The 24154-nt window shown below is 26.2% G+C and overlaps 2 protein-coding genes, 1 long non-coding RNA gene and 1 other non-coding gene across 4 annotated transcripts; 1 reads left to right on the forward strand and 3 right to left on the reverse strand.

Moving 5' to 3' along the window:
- Positions 1–461: 461 nt before the first annotated feature.
- On the reverse strand, positions 462–9762 carry LOC126906033 (translation elongation factor 2). Its single transcript, XM_050686251.1, has 14 exons — positions 9601–9762; positions 8265–8673; positions 7991–8199; positions 7670–7794; positions 7478–7586; positions 5001–5114; positions 4657–4803; positions 4491–4592; positions 3663–4259; positions 3395–3604; positions 2148–2330; positions 1949–2081; positions 1016–1140; positions 462–925 (listed from the first exon to the last, which is right to left on the reverse strand). Exons 1-14 carry the CDS (start codon positions 9601–9603, stop codon positions 857–859), a joined length of 2535 nt encoding a protein of 844 aa, XP_050542208.1. The 5' UTR covers positions 9604–9762; the 3' UTR covers positions 462–856.
- Positions 5379–7471, reverse strand: LOC126906034 (uncharacterized). The gene is made up of 2 exons (XR_007704168.1): positions 6966–7471; positions 5379–6879 (listed from the first exon to the last, which is right to left on the reverse strand). It is a non-coding gene; the product is annotated as an uncharacterized LOC126906034 (long non-coding RNA).
- On the reverse strand, positions 8764–8833 carry LOC126906455 (small nucleolar RNA SNORD57). Its single transcript, XR_007704271.1, has one exon. It is a non-coding gene; the product is annotated as a small nucleolar RNA SNORD57 (small nucleolar RNA).
- A 267-nt stretch (positions 9763–10029) lies between the features above and the next one.
- LOC126906035 (cactin) lies at positions 10030–22810 on the forward strand. The gene is made up of 10 exons (XM_050686252.1): positions 10030–10112; positions 10228–10368; positions 11140–11702; positions 11850–12098; positions 14242–14418; positions 17831–18077; positions 21213–21402; positions 21801–21955; positions 22319–22463; positions 22543–22810. Coding segments are annotated over exons 1-10 (2058 nt in total). The 5' UTR covers positions 10030–10110; the 3' UTR covers positions 22732–22810.
- Positions 22811–24154: the final 1344 nt, after the last annotated feature.

Below are 24154 nucleotides of genomic sequence, written 5' to 3' on the forward strand. Positions count from 1 at the left end.
CTTTGTTCTCACTGGATTGATTTTCCTCGACTATTTTTAAGTTATAAACGTTATTATACTTAGATTAAAAGAGAAGCAAGATCGTGAAACGTTCAACGATATATTCAGATGGAATAGTATTAACGGACAACTTTAAAATACAATTTTTCTTTTCAACTATCATATCCATGTAACGTAAATGTTATAATATAATTTTTGTAATAATCTCTAGATTATGCGTATTACTTTTAGTAAAGCAAAGAATTCTTATTTGCCATTTTTAAAATTGAATGAACTTATGTGTAGTTATTTATAACATATTATTAAAACAATGTAGTAAAAAAATCTCAACTGTCCAGTTTTGGTATTTATGCTATTGTATATTGCTGCTGCAACTTATCATGTACTATACAGAACCTAAAGTATCAATATTTATATTGCATTTGATAATATAAATTAAAAGTAAGAAATAAAAAAAATAGTTTTAGACAAATGTATTAGGTACATTAGTGTCACGCACATTATACCAGACTTTATTCTTTCATGTTGCACATAATATTAGCTCAATGAATGTTATGGAGCAATGTTGTTGTTAAGATAATATTAACTTAAATATGATAACTAATTCAAATTTATAACATACATAACTATTGAATATTTTAGAAAGAGAAAATATAAATCAATCATACTGATTTCTTCATACAAAAGATAAATTTTGTTTTAACAGTCATAACAAGTGTTGTTCAAATTTAAGACCAAAAATAATATTTATAAACGGAAATAAATAAATACATCAAATTCTCGGTACTATTGTGTGTAACAATAAAATAATCATAAAAAAAAAAAAAATGTAGTAATTGTTGAGTTAACATCATGTTTACATTTTGTCCAAGTATGAATTGATGTCTGGTAATCCTTCTTTGAGACCCTTACGTTTACGCGTATCCTAATTAACAAAGAGTAGTATTAATAAAATAATAATATGGGCTATGTATTATGTTATTTCTTGTAAATTGCTGTTAAATAAATAAATTACCATAACAACAACATATGGTTTAGATCCAGCTTCACATGGGTCACCAGGGAAAACTTGCCAATGGTCGAACACACATTGAGGGAAAGCTTGTCCACCAGTATTACTACGTAAATCGGCAGTGAATCCTAAAAATAGTTAATCACTTTAAGTTACTAGTCTGACTAATTCAAATCTTGATAAATAATGTTTGATTTAGTAAATTTTAAATTTTACATGAATAGCCTCTTTTAAAAATTATTATTTTTGTCAGAGAATGGAAAAATCTACATAACCTACACAGTGTAATAGAATTGAACTTCAATATCAATGCATTACTAACTAAGCTAGGTAGGTCACCAATATAAACGTTGAAATTTTCACTTCAAGTAATAGGTTGTTCCAGCTTATCAAAACATATTGCTACTGGACATAAAGATAGAGGTCCTACAACAGCGTACTGAAAAGCTCGGTAAAATTTAATTTTCTTCCATATGCACTTTCAACACTGTCTCTATTCACAAGTGAATAAAAATTCACTTATAAACTACAGAGTGATTCATTTATGCTGGAAGGATATAAAAATAAAAAGATATCTAGATAATACTGATATGGTAATATGTGTGTATTGTACCAAATAAAAACTTGATAAACATAGCGACATATACCTTTTATTTAATATTACCACTGAGGGAAAGTCTTTCACTTTATTAAATGAATGTAAAAGAGGCAAATAGTGGTTTGGAAAAAAGTATATATAAATATTTACTTTTATAAAAGAGTATATTTATCATGGAAACTGTAATAGTATGAGTGTATTGTATCAGATAAAAATCTGATAAATATAGCGACATATATCTTCAGTTTTCTTTGACCACACAAGGAAATCTATCACTTCAGTTTGACGAAGTAAAAGAGGCAAATAGTGGTTTTTTATAATATTTAAAATTGACCTACCGAAAGATTCATTGACAGGCAAATAGGCTTTAACAACAAACATGGGTGTACCAACAACTTGACTTTCTTCAAATACATGTCCTCTACGTCTGTTTAAAACACTATAAATTCCACCAACTGCAACTTCAGGACACTACACAAATAATAATAAATATATATGATTAAACTACACATTGAAAGTTATGATATAATTACTGACCTGAATTTCACAAAGATATACAGGTTCCATGATCCTAGGGCAAGCAGATAAAATACAAGCATACATGCAACGGCGTGCTGTTGGAATGATTTGACCACCTCCTCTGTGAATAGCATCAGCGTGCAATGTGACATCATGAATATTGAATCTGACACCACGCATGTTTTCTTCAGCCAAAACTCCCTAAAAAATAATAATTTTAAGATAAATTCAAAAACTCCAAACAAAACTTACTTAATATCAAATAAAATCAAAGAAAATTTATGAGAAATAAAATTTAATTATGGATTAATTAATTAATTCGAGATTTTTCAGACACTTCCAGCCATCACTGGTAGTACCATCTGGTGGAAACCGCGAAAGATATGACAATGTATCATCATGATAAATAAGTTACTAATAATGTTATTAAATAATAAAATCAGACACTTTCAGCCATCATGAGGCCAACAAAGGCCATCTGGTGGAAACCGCGAAAGATATGACAATGTATCATATCATGATCATTTAGTTACTAATAATGGGTTATTAAATAATAAAATCAGACACTTTCAGCCATCATAAGACCAACAAAGGCCATCTGGTGGAAACCGCGAAAGATATGACAATATATCATCATGATCATTTAGTTACTAATAATGGGTTATTAAATAATAAAATCAGACACTTTCAACCATCATAAGACCAACTAAGGCCATCTGGTGGAAACCGCGAAAGATATGACAATGTATCATCATGATCATTTAGTTACTAATAATGGGTTATTAAATAATAAAATCAGACACTTTCAGCCATCATAAGACCAACAAAGGCCATCTGGTGGAAACCGCGAAAGATATGACAATGTATCATCATGATCATTTAGTTACTAATAATGGGTTATTAAATAATAAAATCAGACACTTTCAGCCATCATGAGGCCAACAAAGGCCATCTGGTGGAAACCGCGAAAGATATGACAATGTATCATCATGATAAATTAGTTACTAATAATATGTTATTAAATAATAAAATCAGACACTTTCAGCCATCATGAGGCCAACAAAGGCCATCTGGTGGAAACCGCGAAAGATATGACAATGTATCATCATGATAAATTAGTTACTAATAATATGTTATTAAATAATAAAATCAGACACTTTCAGCCATCATGAGGCCAACAAAGGCCATCTGGTGGAAACCGCGAAAGATATAATTAAGTATCATCATAGTAAAAAAAATATTTTATTAAAAACTAAAATATATACTTCTTTAGTTGCCCATTGGAAACCAGCAACAACTGAATCTTTGATTTCATTCAAATACTGAACTCCTTTGGTGCAATCTATCAACAAATTGGGACCAGTTCCATCAGGTCCAAAAGCCCAAATTTTACGAGCTTCAGTGACATCGTATTCGTATTTTTCACCTAAGTATCTAGCACGAGCTTTAAATTCATCTCTTGGGTTAACTTGTCCCTAAAATCAAGCACAAATTTTAAGAATAAAATCTTAAATTGGATTTAATAACACTTACGCCTTCTATGTCTTCAGCTAAACCATCAGGGAATGGTTGACATCTCATGAACAGTCTGTTATGTTTATTAGGCGATTTTGATAAGCATGTAATATTAGATTCTTCACTGACAGTTTCTCGGTAGGAAACCACAGGATCAGATTTTTTGATAGGGATGCAAGCATGATCTTCTTCTAAATCTTTAAGACAAATTTCCAAATGAAGTTCTCCTGCACCAGCAACTATATGTTCACCAGATTCTTCAATAATACACTGAACCATAGGATCAGATTTGGCCAAACGCTTAAGTCCTTCAACCAATTTTGGAAGATCAGCAGGATTTTTAGGTTCAACAGCAACACGTACTACAGGTGATACACTGAATTTCATAACTTTCATGTTGTGAGCATCTTTAAAGGTAGTGATAGTCCCAGTTTTTACCAAAAACTGATCAACTCCAACCAATCCACAAATGTTTCCACTGGGAACATCTTCAATAGCTTCAGTATAACGACCCATCATCAAAATAGTTCTTTGAATAGCTTTCTCATATAGATCTTCTTTCTTTCCTGGAGTGTAATTAGGCCCCATGATACGAGCTTTCATACCAGTAGCTACCTTAAACATAAATTCTTAAATTAACATTATTTTAATGTTATCTAGAAGTATTTTTTTTTAATGAAAATTTAATTGAGAAATTATGAATACTTAATAATTAAAATTATCTCATAAATATTAATTATAGTATAATGATATAGATTAGAACTAAATATTATCAAAATTAAATGTAATTATTACATTTAATTTCAAGTTGTACATTAAATTTCCATAAATAATATAAATACTAACTTTGCCAGAAAATACACGACCAAAAGCATAGAAACGTCCTTTGTCAGATGTCGGTACCATTTTAGAAATGTACATCATGAGTGGTGCATCAGGATCACAGTTCTAAGAAATTATCATATAATTACATTAAAATTTAATAATACACACAATGTATATATGGTCTCACCTTAACACCAAGAGCTGCTTCATCATCATGAGGTCCTTCATACAACATTTCCATACGATATTTTTGAGCAACAACAGGAGATGGTAAGTGAATGGCTATCATTTGAAGTAAAGCTTCTCCAGCTGGTAACCAAGTACGCATAACTACCTACAAATAAATAAAAAGGCTAAGAAAAAATAAAAAAATAATAATAGCTTTAATTATATCTAGCATAACTCAGATGGAGAAGGGTTAAAAATAATATCAACATGGATATATTTCCTGAGTAATATTGCATCATCATTGTAATATGAAAATATAATTGAAATTAAAATAGAATTATTATAGTTCGAAATTATAATAACCTTTAATAAAGCTTTTCCATCCTTATCTTGATCTTCATGTTTTAATTCAATTCCAAGTTTTTTCAAAAGATCCGTAGCCTCTTCTTTTTTGTAGTTCATAATAGAGTTGAATACCTGTCAAAATTTTTTTTAGTAAAAATATTAAAAAATAACAGTAGTATATATACTATAGTAATTTAAAAAAAGTATAGTAATTTTATTTATTTTAGAGTATGTTGAGAGTATCATATACAATTTTTTTTTGTATATGGTACAAATATAATTTGTTGTTATTTAACTTTAAACCATCAGATTATTTAAAAGGATTGCTTCAAAATATAATCAGAACAGGTCTGTGATTAAATTCATCATAGGTTTGTGATACTAATTATAGAAATATTTACTTGGTGTTTATATTGTGAAACATCAAAAAAAGTATCAGTCATAAGGTTGGAGGGTATAATTTCTAAATCATCAAATCCAAATATGATCTCAGTTCCCCTGTATCAGAAAAATTTCAAGATCATACAAAGTTTGCATATCATATCATAAATATAATTTCAAATATTCCCAAACTAAATACAATAGAGAAAAATGACCAATCAACCTTACAATTGACAATTTTTTTTCTGCAGTATCATTGAAAAATATATTAATATAAACAAATTTTTTTATCATAGAAGGTTTATTTTCAGACGGCCGTTCTTAAGATATCTTCATAAAATATCTCAGGTGCTTTGGTGTGCAAGAACATCATCATTAACATAAAAAAATTAATTTTTGTAACACTTATAAGATAAGAATATTCAATTTATTGTAAAACCATAGACTCAGACGGCCGTTCTTAAAAATTTCATCAATAATTTATCAGGAGCATTGGTGTGCTAGAAAATCATCACTGTCTATGTAATATATATATTTACAATAAAATATTCTCATATACTTAAGCAAATTTAACTGACAAGATAAATAATAAATATAGTAATAGACAATTCAAGTTTAAAAGAAATAACCAAATATTTTTTAAACTATTTAAAACACATAAGTAGAGGGAAAAAAATATACAGTTATCACATTATAATTGACCACTATATTAAAATTAAGAAATTTTTTTTTGGATCATACCTTTTGTCTTATAGGGGTGATGTCAATTTCAATTTTTAAAATTGCAACACTTATGAAACGAAAATGCCAAATATTCCATGTTCAAAATAAATAATAATAATAGGTAACATAATTTAAAATGACCATTAAAATAGATGTGTGTATTTAAAAAAAAAAAGTTATTCTTCTCGTAAAATATTTAAAGCAATCAAATCTTTGTAACTAACATATACAGAATTGAAGCTATAATCACCACATAAAATATAAATCAAGAATTTTCTTTTTGGCACACGGAACAGACACTTTTGACATTTAATTAGTAAGCTTATTTATATTTATATTAAGAAAATGACAGGTCAATAACAATTTTTAAACCAAAATTTACTTAAACAATTATTAACATTTAAATACATAGACGTAGAATGAATGTCTTAAAATAAAATTTACAAAACCTAACTTCACTTTCAGCTATTACTTTAAATTAGCATCAAATTCTGAAATAGTGGTTTAATGAGTTAACAATTAGTCATTTTCTCTTAATTAAGATGTTATCTAATAACTAAGTTATATGCAGTAAGATCAGTTTATTATAAACTACTTGATTACTTACAAAATAAATATAATATTGAAAAAAAGTTTGGGGTTTTTTTTTTTTTTTTAATTACATATATATATTTTATATTTATATAGCAACACATATATTAAATTAGTTTATAAAATAGAAAATGATATAATTAAGAAAATAATGATAACATCTTTTGGACCAGTACTTTAGAAAATTTTCACATTTTTATACCTAAACAAGAGAAAAGGGCCAAGAAATAGAAAGTAAAAAAATATATATATATGTCTGGCCATAATTATAAACAGGTAATAACTTACAAAATAATAATCCAAAAATTGATATTGAATAGTCATTTTCTAAATCGCCATCTATTAAATAAGCTAGTTAATTTTGTTTCCATTTGAAAAAATAAAGTTGAAATCACAACAAATTATAAGTGATAATTCTAAAAAGTTAAATCGAAATTATTTATAATTAAAAAGAATCAAACATTTTTCAATATCTTATTCATTTTGAGAGTAATAAAGTGGTTTAAATTAAACTAATCACTTTGTATGTATATAATACCATTTAAAAACTACTTTAATAATTAAAAATTAGAAAAAAACATGTAGCTAAAAACCTCCTAAAATAAAATCAATCATTATTTTGATACATCAAATAATTAAGAAGTGAATAATAAAAGAATCACTGTGTATATAATTTTTTTAATGGAAATATTTGATAACACATAATTTTTACATTTCACATGTTATCAAAATCTGGATAAACAAAATACAAATTCATATGTATTTACTAATAAAATCAAAACAGTCTAGATGGTACTCACTTTGTAAATTGGATCCAAAATATACATACAAAATGAACGTTGGTTAGCATCATCCTTTTGTTTGGCCCACTTCTTTGTTTTTGGGTTAAAGAAGTTTTCACCCCACAATCTTGGTTAAGGAATAAAAAAAAATTATTTTAATACTCTCTTTAATGCTATAAATTTATTTCACATAAAAGTTGAATAACTAACCTGTTCATGAGTTTCACTACATCAATTTTGAATTTTTCAGCATACATTTCAGCAAACTGTTTCAATGTAAATGCCCATCCATGTAAACCAGATCCAAAACCAACACTTCCTTTGCTAGGATCTACCTAAATTTTTTTTATTAATATTTTATAAATAATATTACAAGGTTTAGTAGGAAATCATTAAATAATTCAATCTTTCAGACGTGGAGAAGGGAGATAATATATATCATAGAAATATCAGTAATGAAAACTTTGTCCATCATTAAGACTGAATTTGTAAATGATAAAAATTCATAGATTTTGAAATAGTGGAAATTACCTGTACTTCACCCATGGGACCACTGTCATCAGAATAAGTAGCAATGATAATATTGACATTTTCAACAATACGTTGGAAAGTTTGGTATAAATCTTCAGATTCCAACTGCAGTTCTAAAAGTGCACGGTCCATCTTGTTCATGAATAAGATGGGCTTAATTCTTTCTGCAATAGCTTGACGTAATACAGTTTCAGTTTGTACACATACACCTAAACGTAATAAATGATATTAACATTTCAACTTGCATGTTTAAATGTAATATCTTAGAACTCACCAGATACACAATCAACAACAACTAATGCTCCATCCGTAACTCGGAGAGCAGCAGTAACTTCACTGGAAAAGTCAACGTGTCCAGGAGAATCAATTAAGTTGATTAAGAATCCTTTTTCTGATGGATCACGTTGGTCAGGATTTTTAATGAAAACTAAATCTTTTTCTCCTAATTCAAAGTACATTGAAATGGCAGTTGACTTGATAGTAATACAACGATCTTGTTCATCTTTACGAGTATCAGTAAAACGCATGTCACCTGCTTTAGCACTAGCAATAATACCAGCTTTGGATACCAAAGAATCAGTTAAAGTTGACTTTCCATGATCTACATGAGCAATGACAGACATGTTACGGATATTCCGTTTCTTGTCCATCATGCCACGAATTTCATCTACAGTGAAGTTCACCTTAATACCAAAAAAATGTATTAACAAATCAATTTATGATTAATAATTCTTAAAATGTACATATTAATAATTTCTTGGATGTAATGTTAATTGTCAGACTCATTAAATCAGTTTTTACCTCCACAATTGTGTCAGGTAATTGCAGATATCATCATACAAAAAAATTTATAGTAAAACCACTATAATTAAAATTTAAAAAATTCTTATAAATGAATAAGTACATTCCAAATTTAGCGTTTTGCAAGATTTGGAAAAATAAGCATACAAACATTTCATAAAAAAACGCCAACACATCAATTTCCTTACTACATTATTTTTAATTATAGGTTGACTGTTAATATACACAATGAAATAATAATTAAAATTAAATAATTATTAATTACACATAAGAAGTAAAAGAGAACGATTAATTTTTTCAAATATGTTATTCTTCAACTAGAAAAGAACATGCCTTATAATTTTTTTTATAGAATTTAACAGAAACCACATCATTTTAATATTACAAATCCTACAATCTCCGTTGCATATGATTACAATACCATAGAGATGCTATTTGGAAAACCCTTAAAGTTTTAGCCNCCACATCATTTTAATATTACAAATCCTACAATCTCCGTTGCATATGATTACAATACCATAGAGATGCTATTTGGAAAACCCTTTTTAGCAGCGAAAAAACAAAATTATAGTACTTTATCGTCATAATTAATAATATAATAACATTGAAATTCTTGCAAAAAACAAGGAAAATCGAAACTATGAAGTCTATTAATTTTACATTTATTCATCAGGAACACAATAGAATGCAATCGCATTTACTTAACGAAACTTGTTTTTCATCAATGTATTGAGGTAAAAAGAGTAAACTTAGGTAAAATTGAAGACGCTAAACATGAATAGTTAAATAAAAACAATATTGATACTCACCATTTTTGGATGTTTTCGGATAAAATTCTAGTTGAAAAAAATTGATGTTGCACGAGTGTCGTAAAGCCGACGTTGCAACAGAAAGGACCAACGTTCCGTTGAGTTCGTGGGCCTCTCAAACACCGCTCCTCTAACAACTCCACCCCACCGCTACACCCGGTCGCCATGACACGTTGCAGTCATGATAATTCCATCCCCACCACAAACAATATCATATTCAAATACTAAACTTCAACCAATATATAACATATTTAGGTTATGTTATTTAAAAATAATTAAAAAATTAAGTAAAAACACAAATGACAGTATATTAATATTGAAAATTTTAACAAAAGATTAAAATTATGGGTAATAAAAATTTAAGAATAGCTTATTTTTAATATCAATGAAATTTTTTAATTTGCTGTTTATTCCATGATTTATAGCAGTTATCGTGATTGATAAGATCATATAGTTAATAATGATATAGTTATTAATTTTAATCATAAAAATTTGAAAAAAGAAATTACAATGTAAGTCTAATTGTTTTTATTAAATTTAAGTTCTTTCTTTGAGCAATTGAGAAAAACTTTAATTCAATTTTTAATGGAATATTATTTTGTTTTTAAATATAATTAAATTTTCTAGGTCATCATCGTCCAAATTATTTAAATGGGAATCAAGATCTAAAGATAGAAATAATACTGATGACAGTAAAAATATACGTCATAAATTGAAAAAACACAAGCATTCATCTAAAAAAAAATCAAAACATAAGAAAAAAACAAGGTAAAAATAAAATGTTTAAACATTCTTTGAGTAAGTTTTATAAATTACTTTTAATCTTTTAAAAAATATTTAAATTTTACTTAACTAGGGGTTATTTCAAAAATCAAGCTTGAAGATTTCTAATTTGATTACAAATCTGTAATCAATGTAAAAATTCTGTGTAGATTATTTTGTAACTTTATATAAAATAATAGTTTTTATAAATAGTATTATTAATATTTAAATAAAACAATGGTATTTAAAAACCAAATATGTTATGAAGCATTTAAGTATTTCAGAATCAACAAATTGTATATACAATACCATAGTACTCAACTTACTTCTTTAATTCTTAAAAATTAAAAAATTAAATAGACTCCATAATTTTTAAAGTTTTATGTATTTTACTTTAAATTGCATCCATACTGGTTTTTAATGAATAATAGTGTAGACGATTGTTGAACTGATCTATTCATTTTTGGAATATTTGGACTTTTTGGAATATTTAAGTATTAATATTTCATTTTGGCCAGAACTGTTTCTTCAGCTCTTTTACCTATTAAGGTTCAATTTATCCATGTAATAAATATATAGGCTATTCAATAAGTAAGGAGAAAAATGTCTAATGTTCTCATTCAAAAAAATTGACCTCTTTCTTTACTTTTTAAACAGCTTTTATAATATATCTTTTAGCAATATTATGCTAAAATTGAAATAGCAAATAATTTAATGTTATAATAAATAGTAAATAATTTATTTGTTATTAATTTAACCACTTTTTTTTATATTCAGGTCATCTTCAAGTGAATCATCATCATCTGACTCGACTTCCAATGAGGCTAAATTATTACAACGTTTAAAGCAAGAAAGAATGAAGTTATTAGAAGAAAGAAACCAGCAAAAAGAATTGTTAAAAGCAATGGAAACACCGGAAGAAAAAAGGTATAGACGTTTAAGGAAAAAAGAAGCTAAAGAAAGGAAAAGAAAAGAGTTAATGGGATGGGACAATGATTATTTACACTATACAAATGCAGATAATCCTTTTGGAGATGGAAATTTGCTATCTACATTTGTATGGGATAAAAAACTAGCCAAGGATGGATTATTAGGTGTTAGTCAAGAAGAATTAGAGGCAAGAAATAGAATAAAAATGGAAGAAAATAAACGGGAATTAGAAAAAGTAAAAAAATCACGAATGGAAAGAGAAATGGAAAGACAACAAAGGGAAGAAGAAATGGCTTTATTGCAAAGAAGTAAAGAAGCAGCCCAATTCAAAGAATGGGAAAAAAATGAAGATCAGTTTCATTTAGAACAAGCTCGTTTACGATCTACAATTCGAATTCAAGATGGTAGAGGTGTGTATACAGAGTGATTCTTTTAGCATTAAAAGAATCGCCTTTTATGACACATTATTACTTTAATGGAGAAAGTTCATTAGAAATAAGTCAATTTATCATTAATTTTTAAAAATTATTAATTTAAAAATACTATTTTTATTTCAGCTAAACCTATTGATCTCCTTGCTAAATATGTGAGTAATGAAGATGATATAGATACTGCAGAAATGTATGAACCATATTTTTATTTAAATGGATTGAGACTTAAAGATCTAGAAGATCTTGTGGAAGATATTAAAGTTTATATGGAACTTGAAAAAGGAAAAAATTTTGAATATTGGAATGATATTACTGTTATAGTTGAAGATGAATTACACAAAATGAGAAAAAAACAAACAGAATCCGCTTATACTGGTGTGTATTTAAAATTAAATTATTTGTATACAGATTTTTTTAAATTATTAAACTATAAAATGATAAATATCTTATCAAAGCAAGTACACACAAGTAATGTAACTAATAGCTATATTTGTAATTAATATTAATTAATTTAAACCTATTATATTAAGAGGTACATTAATATAATAGAGGATATGTTTGATGTCACTTGTACTAGGGTAAAAAGTGTGGGAGGAGTAACAGAAGGTTTTCGGGTAAGAGTAGGAGTGCGAGATGTATGTAGAGTACGAGTTTGACAAAGGAAAACACGAGGTAGGTGAAATGAGGAGGTCAGTAACAATAGGCGAGGACGTAATTGAAGAGGTGGAGAGTTTTAAGTATTTAGGGTTAGTTGTACAAAAGAGTGGTGGTATTGACGAGGATGTAAGATACAGAATTAAGTGCGAGTGGTTGAAGTTGAGAGAAGTGTCTGGAGTCTTATGCGATAAAAGAATTCTAATGAGGTTGAAAGATAAATTCTATAAGACTGTAATAAGGCCAGCTATGATGTATGGTTCAGAGTATTGGGCGGTTGATAAGAAAGTAGAGCAGAGAATGAGTGTAGCAGAGATGAGAATGCTTAGATGGATAAGTGAAGTGACTAAAAAAGATAAAATAAGAAACGAGCATATAAGAGGGAGTATAGGTGAAGCGTCAATCGTGGATAAGATGAGAGAAAATAGACTTAGATGGTTTGGTCATGTTATGAGGAGAGAAGAATCGGAAGCTGTAAGAACAGTTATAGAAATGAATGTTGAAGGAAAAAAAGATAGAGGAAGACCAAAAAAGAGATCTAATTGAATGCAATATGAGGACAGCTGATGAGAGCGTAGATGATGTGGGAGATCGTGTCAAGTGGAAGTTTGTGATAAGGGTGGCCGACCCCAAGTAGTTGGGATTAAGGCGAGGAAGAAGAAGAAGATAAAAAAAAGAATATGTCATTTATTGATTGAGTTATATTCTTTATGTTATACAATAAATGTTGAATCTTTAATATAAATTCAGTTTTGTGGTTAGTTTTAGTTATTAGAAGGGTGGGTATAAACATTATACATGTACTTAGACCTTATGGTCCATTGTGCGCACCCCACATTAAATTTTATAATAAATATTGTTATTTCACTTAAATGTAATGTTTTATTCCAGTTGGTTATTTAACTCCTAATCTAACAGTTGAAAATGCATATACCATGATCTAATTGACAATTCACCATAAAATATTTCATAGTTAGTGTGGTTTAATTATTAATATTTCATTATTGTCATGGTACATCAACAATAACAGTTAGTCTTATGACTCCTGTGTTCTGCTTATTGAATTATCTTTCATAATTTTGCTAATTTATAATTTAGTATGAAGTGTTCCACTGTTAGTGTGATTCATCATTAGTGTCCTACTACTACAATGATGTCTTACTTCTCAAGCATAGAAATTTTTTTTTTGGAAGAGGGAGCATTTTACTATTTTTGTTAAAGTAAGAGTTATTTTTTAAAAAGAAGACCTCTTTAGAAAATAATTCTATTTTTGGAAGCTATTGCTCCCATGCCTTTCCCTTGTATCTATGCCTATCATTCCTAGCATTAAGATTTTATTTATCTCATGATTTTCTATGAAGCCTCACTGTTTTTAATGTTGTTCTAATAGGTTTTCCTTAAATATATCCCTGATTTTCATAAGATTATCCCTTATGATGTTTCAATTTGAAAAAATCTAAAAAGATCCAATACAGCAGTGCTTTGTACTGTGGTAAAGCTATTTACTCTATGATGTATACATTGCCATTGGTTAAAAAGCTGGTTTGTTTACCAGTTCCAAGGTTGGCAATAATTGACTATATAGTCAATGGTACATGTTTCTGAGTGACTAGGATCCATGATGTTGTCATACTCGTGATTCTTGAGGATCTCTTACTGGGCAATTTAGTGGTTAAAAAATTAAATATATGTTTAAAAAAAAATATTCAATGGGTTTATTTCTTTGGTTACAATATTTACAAAGGAATAATTAAAGAATTTTTTTCATTAATATATCATCTTAATAAAAAGAATCATTTATACTACAATTATTATTACTAGAAGAAATTTTTAGCCTTTTTTGAATCAATTTTTAAAATTTCAGTTGTTGGACGCAGGGAAGGAATACATCAATCAGTTTCAAATGAAGTAGCCCAGATTTTTAAGGGAAAAAATGCAGAACAACTTGATCAATTAAAAACACAAATAGAAAATAAAATTAACAGTAAAGCAGAAGGTGTTGATATAGGATATTGGGAAACTTTACTGTCACAACTTAAAGGTAAATAATGTAACAATAAAAGTAAATTTAAAACTTAAAGTACCTATTATTGTGATTGTAACACTGATTTCATAATAAGAATTTTCATCTTTAACTATTTTAATATATTAGAAATTGTAAATTGCTTTGAATCAATCATCATTTTAAATGGTTTTATTAATAAATATATATCAAGACTGGAGTAGGAATCTTAGAATATTGGTAGTTAACAAATCAGCTCCTCTTCAGTGGTTTATTTAAAAAGCTTCATCCTTCCACTCTCTCTTCTCTACCATAATTTTGTATCAACAGGGTTTTAGACCCAGTGCCTTTTAGTAAATACACCACTTCTATATTTTATTAAAAATATATATATTTACTATAATAATTTTTATTATTTAAAAAAATATTTCACATTTTGAAAAAAGAATTGCTAGATAAGGCATTAAGATAGCCTCTAAAATTTTGGTCCCTAGACATCTGCTTTGTTTGTCTAGACAGTAATACAGTACTGATTTACTATAAATTTTAAAAATTTTAAGATAGTTTAAATTAAAAAATTTCATAAAAAAATTTTTCTCTTATTAAAAGAAATAAAAATAGAACATATTTTATAATATATACTAAATGATTTTTTTTATCGTTGATCCCTTAATAAATTTTAATTTAAAAATACTATTGTGATTTGTTTGAGTTTCTTTTAGTTTCATATTTTTCTCAATTTATCAATAATGAAGTAATGTTCATTCCTTAAGTCTAATAAGGATATCAATTTTTTTTTTTTTAGGAAACATGCATATTTAAATAACTTATGAATTAGATAATGATTTAATTAAGGAAATGACTAGTTGATAATAACTTTTGGACTAGAACTTTGGAAGCTATTAACTATTTAAAGTAATAGATGGTGATAAGGATTGTATTTAGTTATTTTTATCATTAGACATTTTTTTTGGCACCACTCCTCCTCTTGTTTAGATGTATAAATATTAACTTCTAAAATATTGGTCCAAAGGTGTTTATCAGGGTTGCAAAATATTTTAAACGAAATGTTTATAACATGGGTTTTAAATGTTTTAAAGAGGTAGTTGATTTTTAAATAATTTATAAAAAGTTTTAAATAAGAATAAAAAACATAACTTAAATAATATTATAATCATATTTATATTATTATATGACATCATTATTTATTTATTAGTATTTAATCAGGTAAACACTCTTTGACATTTAGAGTTTTATAAATCTGTTTTAAAAATTATTAAACTCAATTTTTTTTTGAGTTTATAACCATGTTATGTTATCATAATAATCAATAGACTAATGTGTTTAAATTATAAAATAAGCTAATTTTATGTTAAGACTCTAAGCGACCTGCTCCTTTAGTTACCATGAAATTATTATATTATTAATACAATGTATTAATAATATAGTAAAACGAAATTAATCATATAAAATTTAATATAATATAAATAATTAGTTTTACTTAGAAATTTTTTGTTATTGTTTACTTTTAAAGATATTTTAACGGTTAATGTGTAAAAAAAAATTTAATTAGAACATTTTAAACCATATAATATATTGTTACTGAAAATACAGTTAAAATTAATCAGATTGTATTGACTACAAAGTTTATTGCTATAATTGCTACTGTTATTTCTACAAAAGTTGTTAAACAAGAATACATTTGTAAACAATAAAAACACTAAGTTATAACTGAAAATTTAGTTACTACAATATTTTTATAATTATGACAACTAATCAACTTTTAACAAAATATTTTGGTTACAATATTCAAAGCAAATTTTTTTTCAGTGTAAATAAACAACAAATTAACAATAGATTACAATGCAAAACATTAGATTGTCCAATCGAGACACTTTCAAAAATTATCCATAAAAATCTCGGACAAAATGATATTTAATGTATCTATACATTAATTACCTATAATAAGAAATTAATTAAAAATATATAGTCAATGCTAGAACTTTCATAATGCCATAATTACCAATAAATCTACTAGATGTTTATGAAAGCCACTGATAAATTTTATAAATTGCAAATTAACATTTCATAATGATTATTATGTATTGTTTAAAAAATAAAACATTTATTACTCCTTTACTTTTAATATATTTTAGGATATTAGAATAGATGTAACATTTATCCTGTTAATACACTATTATTTAGTATATAATTTTAAAAAAATTGTTAAAAACTTTAGCAAGCCTGGTTGTTATTGATCATTAATTTTCTTCAAATAAGGTAGTTATATATTTATTTTCTCATTATAAGTAGTGAAGTTGATATCCTTATAATGAATGAACATAAAAGTTATTTCATGGTTGATAAATTGAAAAATATATATAATTAAAATAAAACAAAAAATTTGTTGCAATACTGTTTTTATTTTTGGAATAATTAAATGTTCAATGATAAAAAAATTACTATGTGTAGTGAATAGCATATCACCACCTTGTGGATAATAGATGCATCTCATTTACTAGTAAAATAAAACTGATCGGTGCCTCCAAAGAATTCTTATTAAGGTTAGTGTCATAACAATTCTTTTCGACTTCTGATTAGAAAACTAGCTTATCATAATTTTTATTGTTATATATTTATTTATAAATGATGAAATAAGTAAAAAATAACTGTAAGTTTACAATTTTTTAAATTCTGTAGGATTGAAAAGTCATACTTTAGTGATAGCATTGTATTTCTGAGAAAATTGAATCCTAATTTACACTGTAACTTATCTCTATAAATGTCACCCAGAAAAAATTCCTAATAATATTTCCTGAATTGATATTAAACAAAAGATATTTATTATTATAATTTTTAATAGTAAAAACTTATTTAACATATTATAAATTTTAATGAAAGTGTATCATAAATTAAATGAAAAATATGTGTAAATCAAATTTATATAGAGGGTGATTAATTAAAAATAAAACACTCATCTTTTTGGAAACTATTAAAAATTAAAAATTTTTATAAATGAAAATATTGTTTAATTTAAATTACTCTACATTAATATGTAGATAATATTTTTTTTATTACTTGGGATATAAAAAACCATAATATTAATTTTCTTTGATAGGTATACATATTTTTACTTTGATGATATGATAGCAAAAATATTTTCAAACATTTTTGTTCTTATTATTTTTTTTTTACTGATCAACCGTTTGCGTTTCAATTATAATAAGTTTTAGATTTTAAATAAAAATTCATCATTAATTTGGTTTTCATAATACCGGAAGCAACAGTAATCTGTTTTACTTGGCCATAAATTATATTATTATATGCGACATCATGTATATTAATATAGATGTATTGTTTTAATTAATCCAGACTTATAAACTAAGAAAAAGTATTAAAAACTTTTGTATATTTTGTAATGTCATAATAATCTTAAACATTTTTCTTTTAGCTCATGTTGCTCGGGCAAGACTTAGAGATCGACATAATGAAACATTGAAACGTAAATTAGAGGTTCTAAAAGCTCAACAAAAAATGGATGAATCAGAAATTTCAGTTGATAAAGAAGAGTGTAATAAAAGAAATATACTTCAACAACAGTCAGTCTCAAAATCTCAAAATCCTATTGAGCCATCAACATCAAAAGAAAAAACTTTTACTAAAGAAGAGTCAACTCAAGATTCCTTAGAAGAAATGAGGTAGGACACTAAAATTAGTTTTAAAATTCAATAACAAGACTAAATTAATACATTGTCTATTAAATACCAGTAATTCTGAGTAGTGAATTTTATATTATTTAATAAATAAATATCATATGCTAATTTTGTTTATTTAAAAATATGATGTATCAGATACTCAATTGTTATATTCAATCATATATTTTAGCTTCGATGCGAAGCGAAGAAGGTATTTTACTATGATTTTTTTTTTTTTTTTTATGTCTGTTGCCACTTTTTCTCAGCTCTCACTGGACCGATTTCTTTCAACAATACGTCAAAAGATCACAAATCGTATCTAGTTGAAGACATTACCCTTAAAAATTGAAAAAAATTCCCTCGTTCCCCGCAAATGGGGGAAATATCCAAAAAAATTACAAATTTAAAAATCGCTAATTTTCGAAATTTTTTCACTTTTTTTTCTTAAAACTTCCATAACTTTTTGAAAAATCAACAAATCAACATAATTTTTTTTTATACTAAAACCTTAGATATTTACCTTTCATTTGATATCATTTTTTTGAAAATCTATCACTTAACCTGCTCATTGGGGGGGATTTAAAATGGCAACTTTTTTACAAAAATTAATTTTTTCAACTTAATTTTTGAAAATGTTCCGGAAATACTGCGTCCTTTAAACATATATCAAATTAAAGCTTATTTTATGTACTATAAAATGAAAAAAAAAAATTTGTCCCGACACTTTTTTTTCTACATTTAAACGGCTGCCGTAGTTAAAAAAACACTATTTTTGTGTTAAAATTTTCGATTTTCGATTTTAAATTTTCAACTTAAAAATGCTATAACTTTTTGAAAAATGTATATATCAGCACAAATTTTTTTTTTCTAAATACATTATAAGTACATCTTTCATTTGACATACTTTTTATTAAAATTGGACAATTTCCGCTTATATAGGGGTCGTTCAAAACTTGAAATATTGTAAAAAACATAGATCTATTTCAACTGAACTTTTAAAAATGTTTCGGAAATACTGCGTCCTTTAAACATATATCAAATCAAAGGTTATGTTATATACTATCAAATGAAAAAAAAAAATTTGTCCCGACATCTTATCTTCTATGTGCAAATGGCTGTCGAAAATTTAAAAAAAAATGTAATGTTTGCGATAAAAATTACATTTTATCGGGATGTTTTTTGTACTTAAAACTGCCATAACTTTTTCAAAAATGAACAAATAAAAATAATATTTTTTTGTATTGAAACCTTAGATATTTCCCTTTCATTTGATATAATTTTTTTTGAAAATCTAACACTTATTCTGCTCACTGGGAGGATTTAAAATAGTAACTTTTTTACAAAAAATAACTTTTTCAACTTAATTTTTGAAAATGTTCCGGAAATACTGCGTCCTTTAAACATATATCAAATTAAAGCTTATTTTATGTACTACAAAATGAAAAAAAAAAATTTGTCCCGACACTTTTTTTTCTACATTTAAACGGCTGCCGTAGTTAAAAAAACACTATTTTTGTGTTAAAATTTTCGATTTTCGATTTTAAATTTTCAACTTAAAAATGCTATAACTTTTTGAAAAATGTATATATCAGCACAAATTTTTTTTTTCTAAATACATTATAAGTACATCTTTCATTTGACATACTTTTTATTAAAATTGGACAATTTCCGCTTATATAGGGGTCGTTCAAAACTTGAAATATTGTAAAAAACATAGATCTTTTTCAACTGAACTTTTAAAAATGTTTCGGAAATACTGCGTCCTTTAAACATATATCAAATCAAAGGTTATGTTATATACTATCAAATGAAAAAAAAAAATTTGTCCCGACATCTTATCTTCTATGTGCAAATGGCTGTCGAAAATTAAAAAAAAATGTAATGTTTGCGATAAAAATTACCTTTTATCGAGATGTTTTTTGTGCTTAAAACTGCCATAACTTTTTCAAAAATTAACAAATAAAAATAATATTTTTGTATTGAAACCTTAGATATTTCCCTTTCATTTGATATAATTTTTTTGAAAATCTAACACTTATTCTGCTCACTTGGGAGGATTTAAAATAGTAACTTTTTTACAAAAAATAACTTTTTCAACTTAATTTTTGAAAATGTTCCGGAAATACTGCGTCCTTTAAACATATTCAAATTAAAGCTTATTTTATGTACTATAAAATGAAAAAAAAAAATTTGTCCCGACGATCTATCTTCTATGCGCAAATGACTACCATATTCAAAAATATGCTATTTTAACAAATTTTTTTTTAGCTTCGATGCGAAGCGGAGAAGGTATTAATTTTTTTAATTTAACACTATCTACAGATTTGCATCGAAGCGTTTTTTATGATAGTGATTTTAATCACTGTCAGATATCATCTATACTGGACACAACTATGCCACGACCCCACTGTTTTTTTATATAAATTAATTATTATTAATTATTCTATAATGTCTTTAAGACTTAAAGACATTTATTTTTTGGGGTTTGGTGTAATGCAGTGGATTATTCAGTCGCCACATTAGCGCTGATGATCAACTGCAGTGTTTGCTGTTGGTTCCAAGATGAGGACTTTAACAGTAAGACACACCTTGCCCCTTAATGGCTCTCTCAGTCATAATCAGATTGCATTGGGTTGATAGCCAGTATAAAAATCTTGTCAAATCATTGAAAGTTAGAGCTGATCATCATCATCTCTTAATCCTTTATACCAGCTATTTGGATAAAGGATAAAAAGATGATGATGATAATTTACAGACATTTATATAACTTTACATTCTTTTGGATAAAAATAAATATTAATATAATACAGTTAATATTATCTTGTTCCTAAGTTTATGTTTTATTTATTTTTTAATTCTTTATAATTTTACTTTGTATTTAAATTATTCTCAAGTTTTTTTCTTCTATAAATGAATCCAAAATCTATCCCATCTTATGTTTATGTACAAAGCAAAAAATTACTCTTTTTTTTTTTCTTTTTGACCTCAAATTGTTATTTGTCATATTTTTAGTAATTTATGGTGTAAATTGTATTATTTGTATATATAGTTGTATTAGTAACTGTATCAACCAGTACAGTACTACTGGTATTTTAAATTATTAAGTTTGTTTCATACCATATTTTCTTATTTTTTCAGTGATGCTGAGCAAGAAGTTCGAAATATCTTAGAAGAATGTGTAGCTGATTATGAAGTAAATAGATATAGTCCTGTTTATGTATCTCCTAATAGCCTTGAACTTGGTACTTTAATTGTATCCGAAGAAGATGACAATAAAAGATTGACCTTTGCCAGATTGCAAGTTCAGGGTACTGGAACGAGAATTGAAGTAAGTTTTTCAAAGTAATATATTATAAGTAGCATCATGTTCAAAAATTGTTTGTGTGATATTATAAAATAAATTGACTTTGAAGAATTTATTGTAACAACCATCATAAATAATGATATATTTGTTTGCAAATGTGACAGTCATATGAAACTAGAGATATTTGAGACCAATTTATTATGTGCATTTGGGTTGTTTGTTAGTTTTTTTATCAGTTAACCTTGATCAAAGAGTAAAGTTTATAAAATACAATTATCATAAAATAAAGCTTTTAATAATAGAAAACAAACAATTGTTAAGCTCTAAAAAATTTTTTTTTTTAATTTATGATTCTAAATATTTTAAGTCAGGTATAATAAAGAAAAAATAATAAAAAACTAACTATTAATATTATTTTAAAGAATGTTATGGCAGCTGAAGAAATGGCTTTACAGAAAGAAGCTAGAAAAGGAATGACAAATGATGAAGCAGAATTTTCAGTTGAATCAGAATTGGATCATCAAGTATACTTGTGGTCCGATAAATATAGACCTCGTAAACCTAGATATTTTAATAGGTAAATTATAATAATTATTATAAGTAGGGTTACGAATTATATGCATTTATATTTTTTTTTTGCTTTATTCTGAACACACCATAAGTCATTACAAATTATTTTTAATTGACTTGAAACTTAGTAAAGTGTTATTACCGAGATTATAGTTTTTTTTTTGTGGGTTGGCAGAAGGTTTATATCCCCTACAAAACAAAATATTTTTACATTACTATATAATTATATGACAAAGTCACCCAAACTTGGGATCATTCTAAATAGCTCAAACAAATCTATAAATGCACATAACTCTTAGTCCTTATTACAAATAAGAATAAAATTATTGTAATTTCTATATTTGATATAAATCAATTTTTGTTTCATTAGGGTACATACTGGTTTTGAATGGAATAAATATAATCAAACTCATTATGATATGGATAATCCACCTCCAAAAATAGTACAAGGATATAAATTTAATATATTTTACCCAGATTTAATAAATAAGGGTTCAACTCCTCAATATTTTTTGGTGAGTTATTATAAATCAAAATTAGAAATTTATAATGGTTTACAATTTTATATTTAACAAAATTATATAAATTTTTTAGACTGCTTGTGCAGACAATCCAGAATTTGCAGTTTTACGGTTTCATGCAGGACCTCCTTATGAAGATATTGCATTCAAAATAGTAAATAGAGAATGGGAATATTCTTATAAACGTGGTTTTCGTTGTCAATTTCATAATAATATTTTTCAACTATGGTTTCATTTCAAACGATATCGGTATAGAAGATAGTTTGATACAACAATCCATTTTTTTACCTGTGTATTCTAATCTATTAATAAAGACAACATTTTGTTTTATGATTATATAATTTATATTATAAGAATTATGATATATATATATATATTACTAATTATAGTCATTCTTTAAAAATAAAAATACTTAGTTTTTTAAAAAATCAACTACAAATTAGCAGTTCTAATTTGTTTCCTATTATAATTTCTAATACTAATTTTAATATTTATAAATATTAGATTTTCTAATATTTTCATTAGTCACTATTTATACAGTTTTATCAAGTCATATTTATTGAGAAACAAAATGAGTAATAAAAAATCTAACATAGTATATTTACTGTCATATTTTAAAAAGACATTGAGACATTTGTACAGGACTCACAAGAAAGAAGACGCCCAACATCACAATTTGTGATAGTTGATGACCTTTTTTTAGCTTAATGGAGTTATATCACTGAATATAAGGGGCCTTATATTTGAATTTGTGATGTACTCACGAATTGGTAAATTATGGCCTAAATATAATTATACTCTATGTTAGTTAAGATTATTTAAATGTTAATTAAATAGGCCATCGAAAATATTAATTAAAAATCTAATTTTTATTTGAAATTTTTGTTTTTTTTAACATTTAAGGTAAAGAATTTTTTTTTCTTACTACAATATTGATTATTATGAACAGAAAGGCTAAATTAAAATAGGTCTCGTTCTAGGATTTAATTAATATTTAACTTAAAAGACTAATAAGTCTAACACTCCAATGTAAGTAATGTATATAATAAAATCTTTCTAGTAAATCTCAAAATAAAAATCAAAGTTATAAGTGTTTACCAAAATGTTTTTATTGATTGATTGTTTTCTAAGATTTATCAATTTTATTTTACAGATAAAAATAAAAAGTTGTATTCTTATCTATATATTTTAATATAGATATGGACGTGGTGCGGTACGGTGGTCACACTAGTTGTTGACAAATCTCTAGTGTTAAGCTGTGCCTACTGCCGTAGGTGAACGGATGGGTGACCATGCGTGCGCTTCTACGGTGGCGAAAATGCACAATGTTCCCAGTGCAGAAGGCAACGGGAAACCACTGCACTTAAATTTCCCCAGGACATAACAATCCAGTTGGTATTAACTAACCTAACGGTTGTAAAACAAAAAAAAATATATGTATATTTTTAATATTTTATTAATTTTATCTAATTTACCAAACACCAAGGGATACAATTAGAAAAAATATTCTGCTTAATAGGCTAAATGTGATTCCATCTAAATGCATTTTATGTTAATTTAACTTCGCACTTTTTTTACGTATTCCAATTTATAATAATAAAACCATAATGTTATTTATATTATTATGAAATAGTTAAAATATAAATGGACATTTATTGTAAAAAAACTTTAAGCAAACAGCAAAA

Source organism: Daktulosphaira vitifoliae, unplaced genomic scaffold (genome assembly GCF_025091365.1).
Source record: "Daktulosphaira vitifoliae isolate Bord-2020 unplaced genomic scaffold, ASM2509136v1 Scaffold_4, whole genome shotgun sequence".
NCBI classification, from domain to species: domain Eukaryota; kingdom Metazoa; phylum Arthropoda; class Insecta; order Hemiptera; family Phylloxeridae; genus Daktulosphaira; species Daktulosphaira vitifoliae.

Excerpts from the sequence above, each read along its gene's own strand:
- LOC126906033 (XM_050686251.1), bottom strand. Across the intron at positions 4,593-4,656 it reads AAGCAGCTCTTGGTGTTAAG|AACTGTGATCCTGATGCACC; the intron begins GTGAGACCATAT and ends ATAATTTCTTAG. Across the intron at positions 3,605-3,662 it reads TAGCTGAAGACATAGAAGGC|GGACAAGTTAACCCAAGAGA; the intron begins GTAAGTGTTATT and ends GCTTGATTTTAG.
- LOC126906035 (XM_050686252.1), top strand. Across the intron at positions 21,403-21,800 it reads GTACTGGAACGAGAATTGAA|AATGTTATGGCAGCTGAAGA; the intron begins GTAAGTTTTTCA and ends ATTATTTTAAAG. Across the intron at positions 21,956-22,318 it reads AAACCTAGATATTTTAATAG|GGTACATACTGGTTTTGAAT; the intron begins GTAAATTATAAT and ends TTGTTTCATTAG.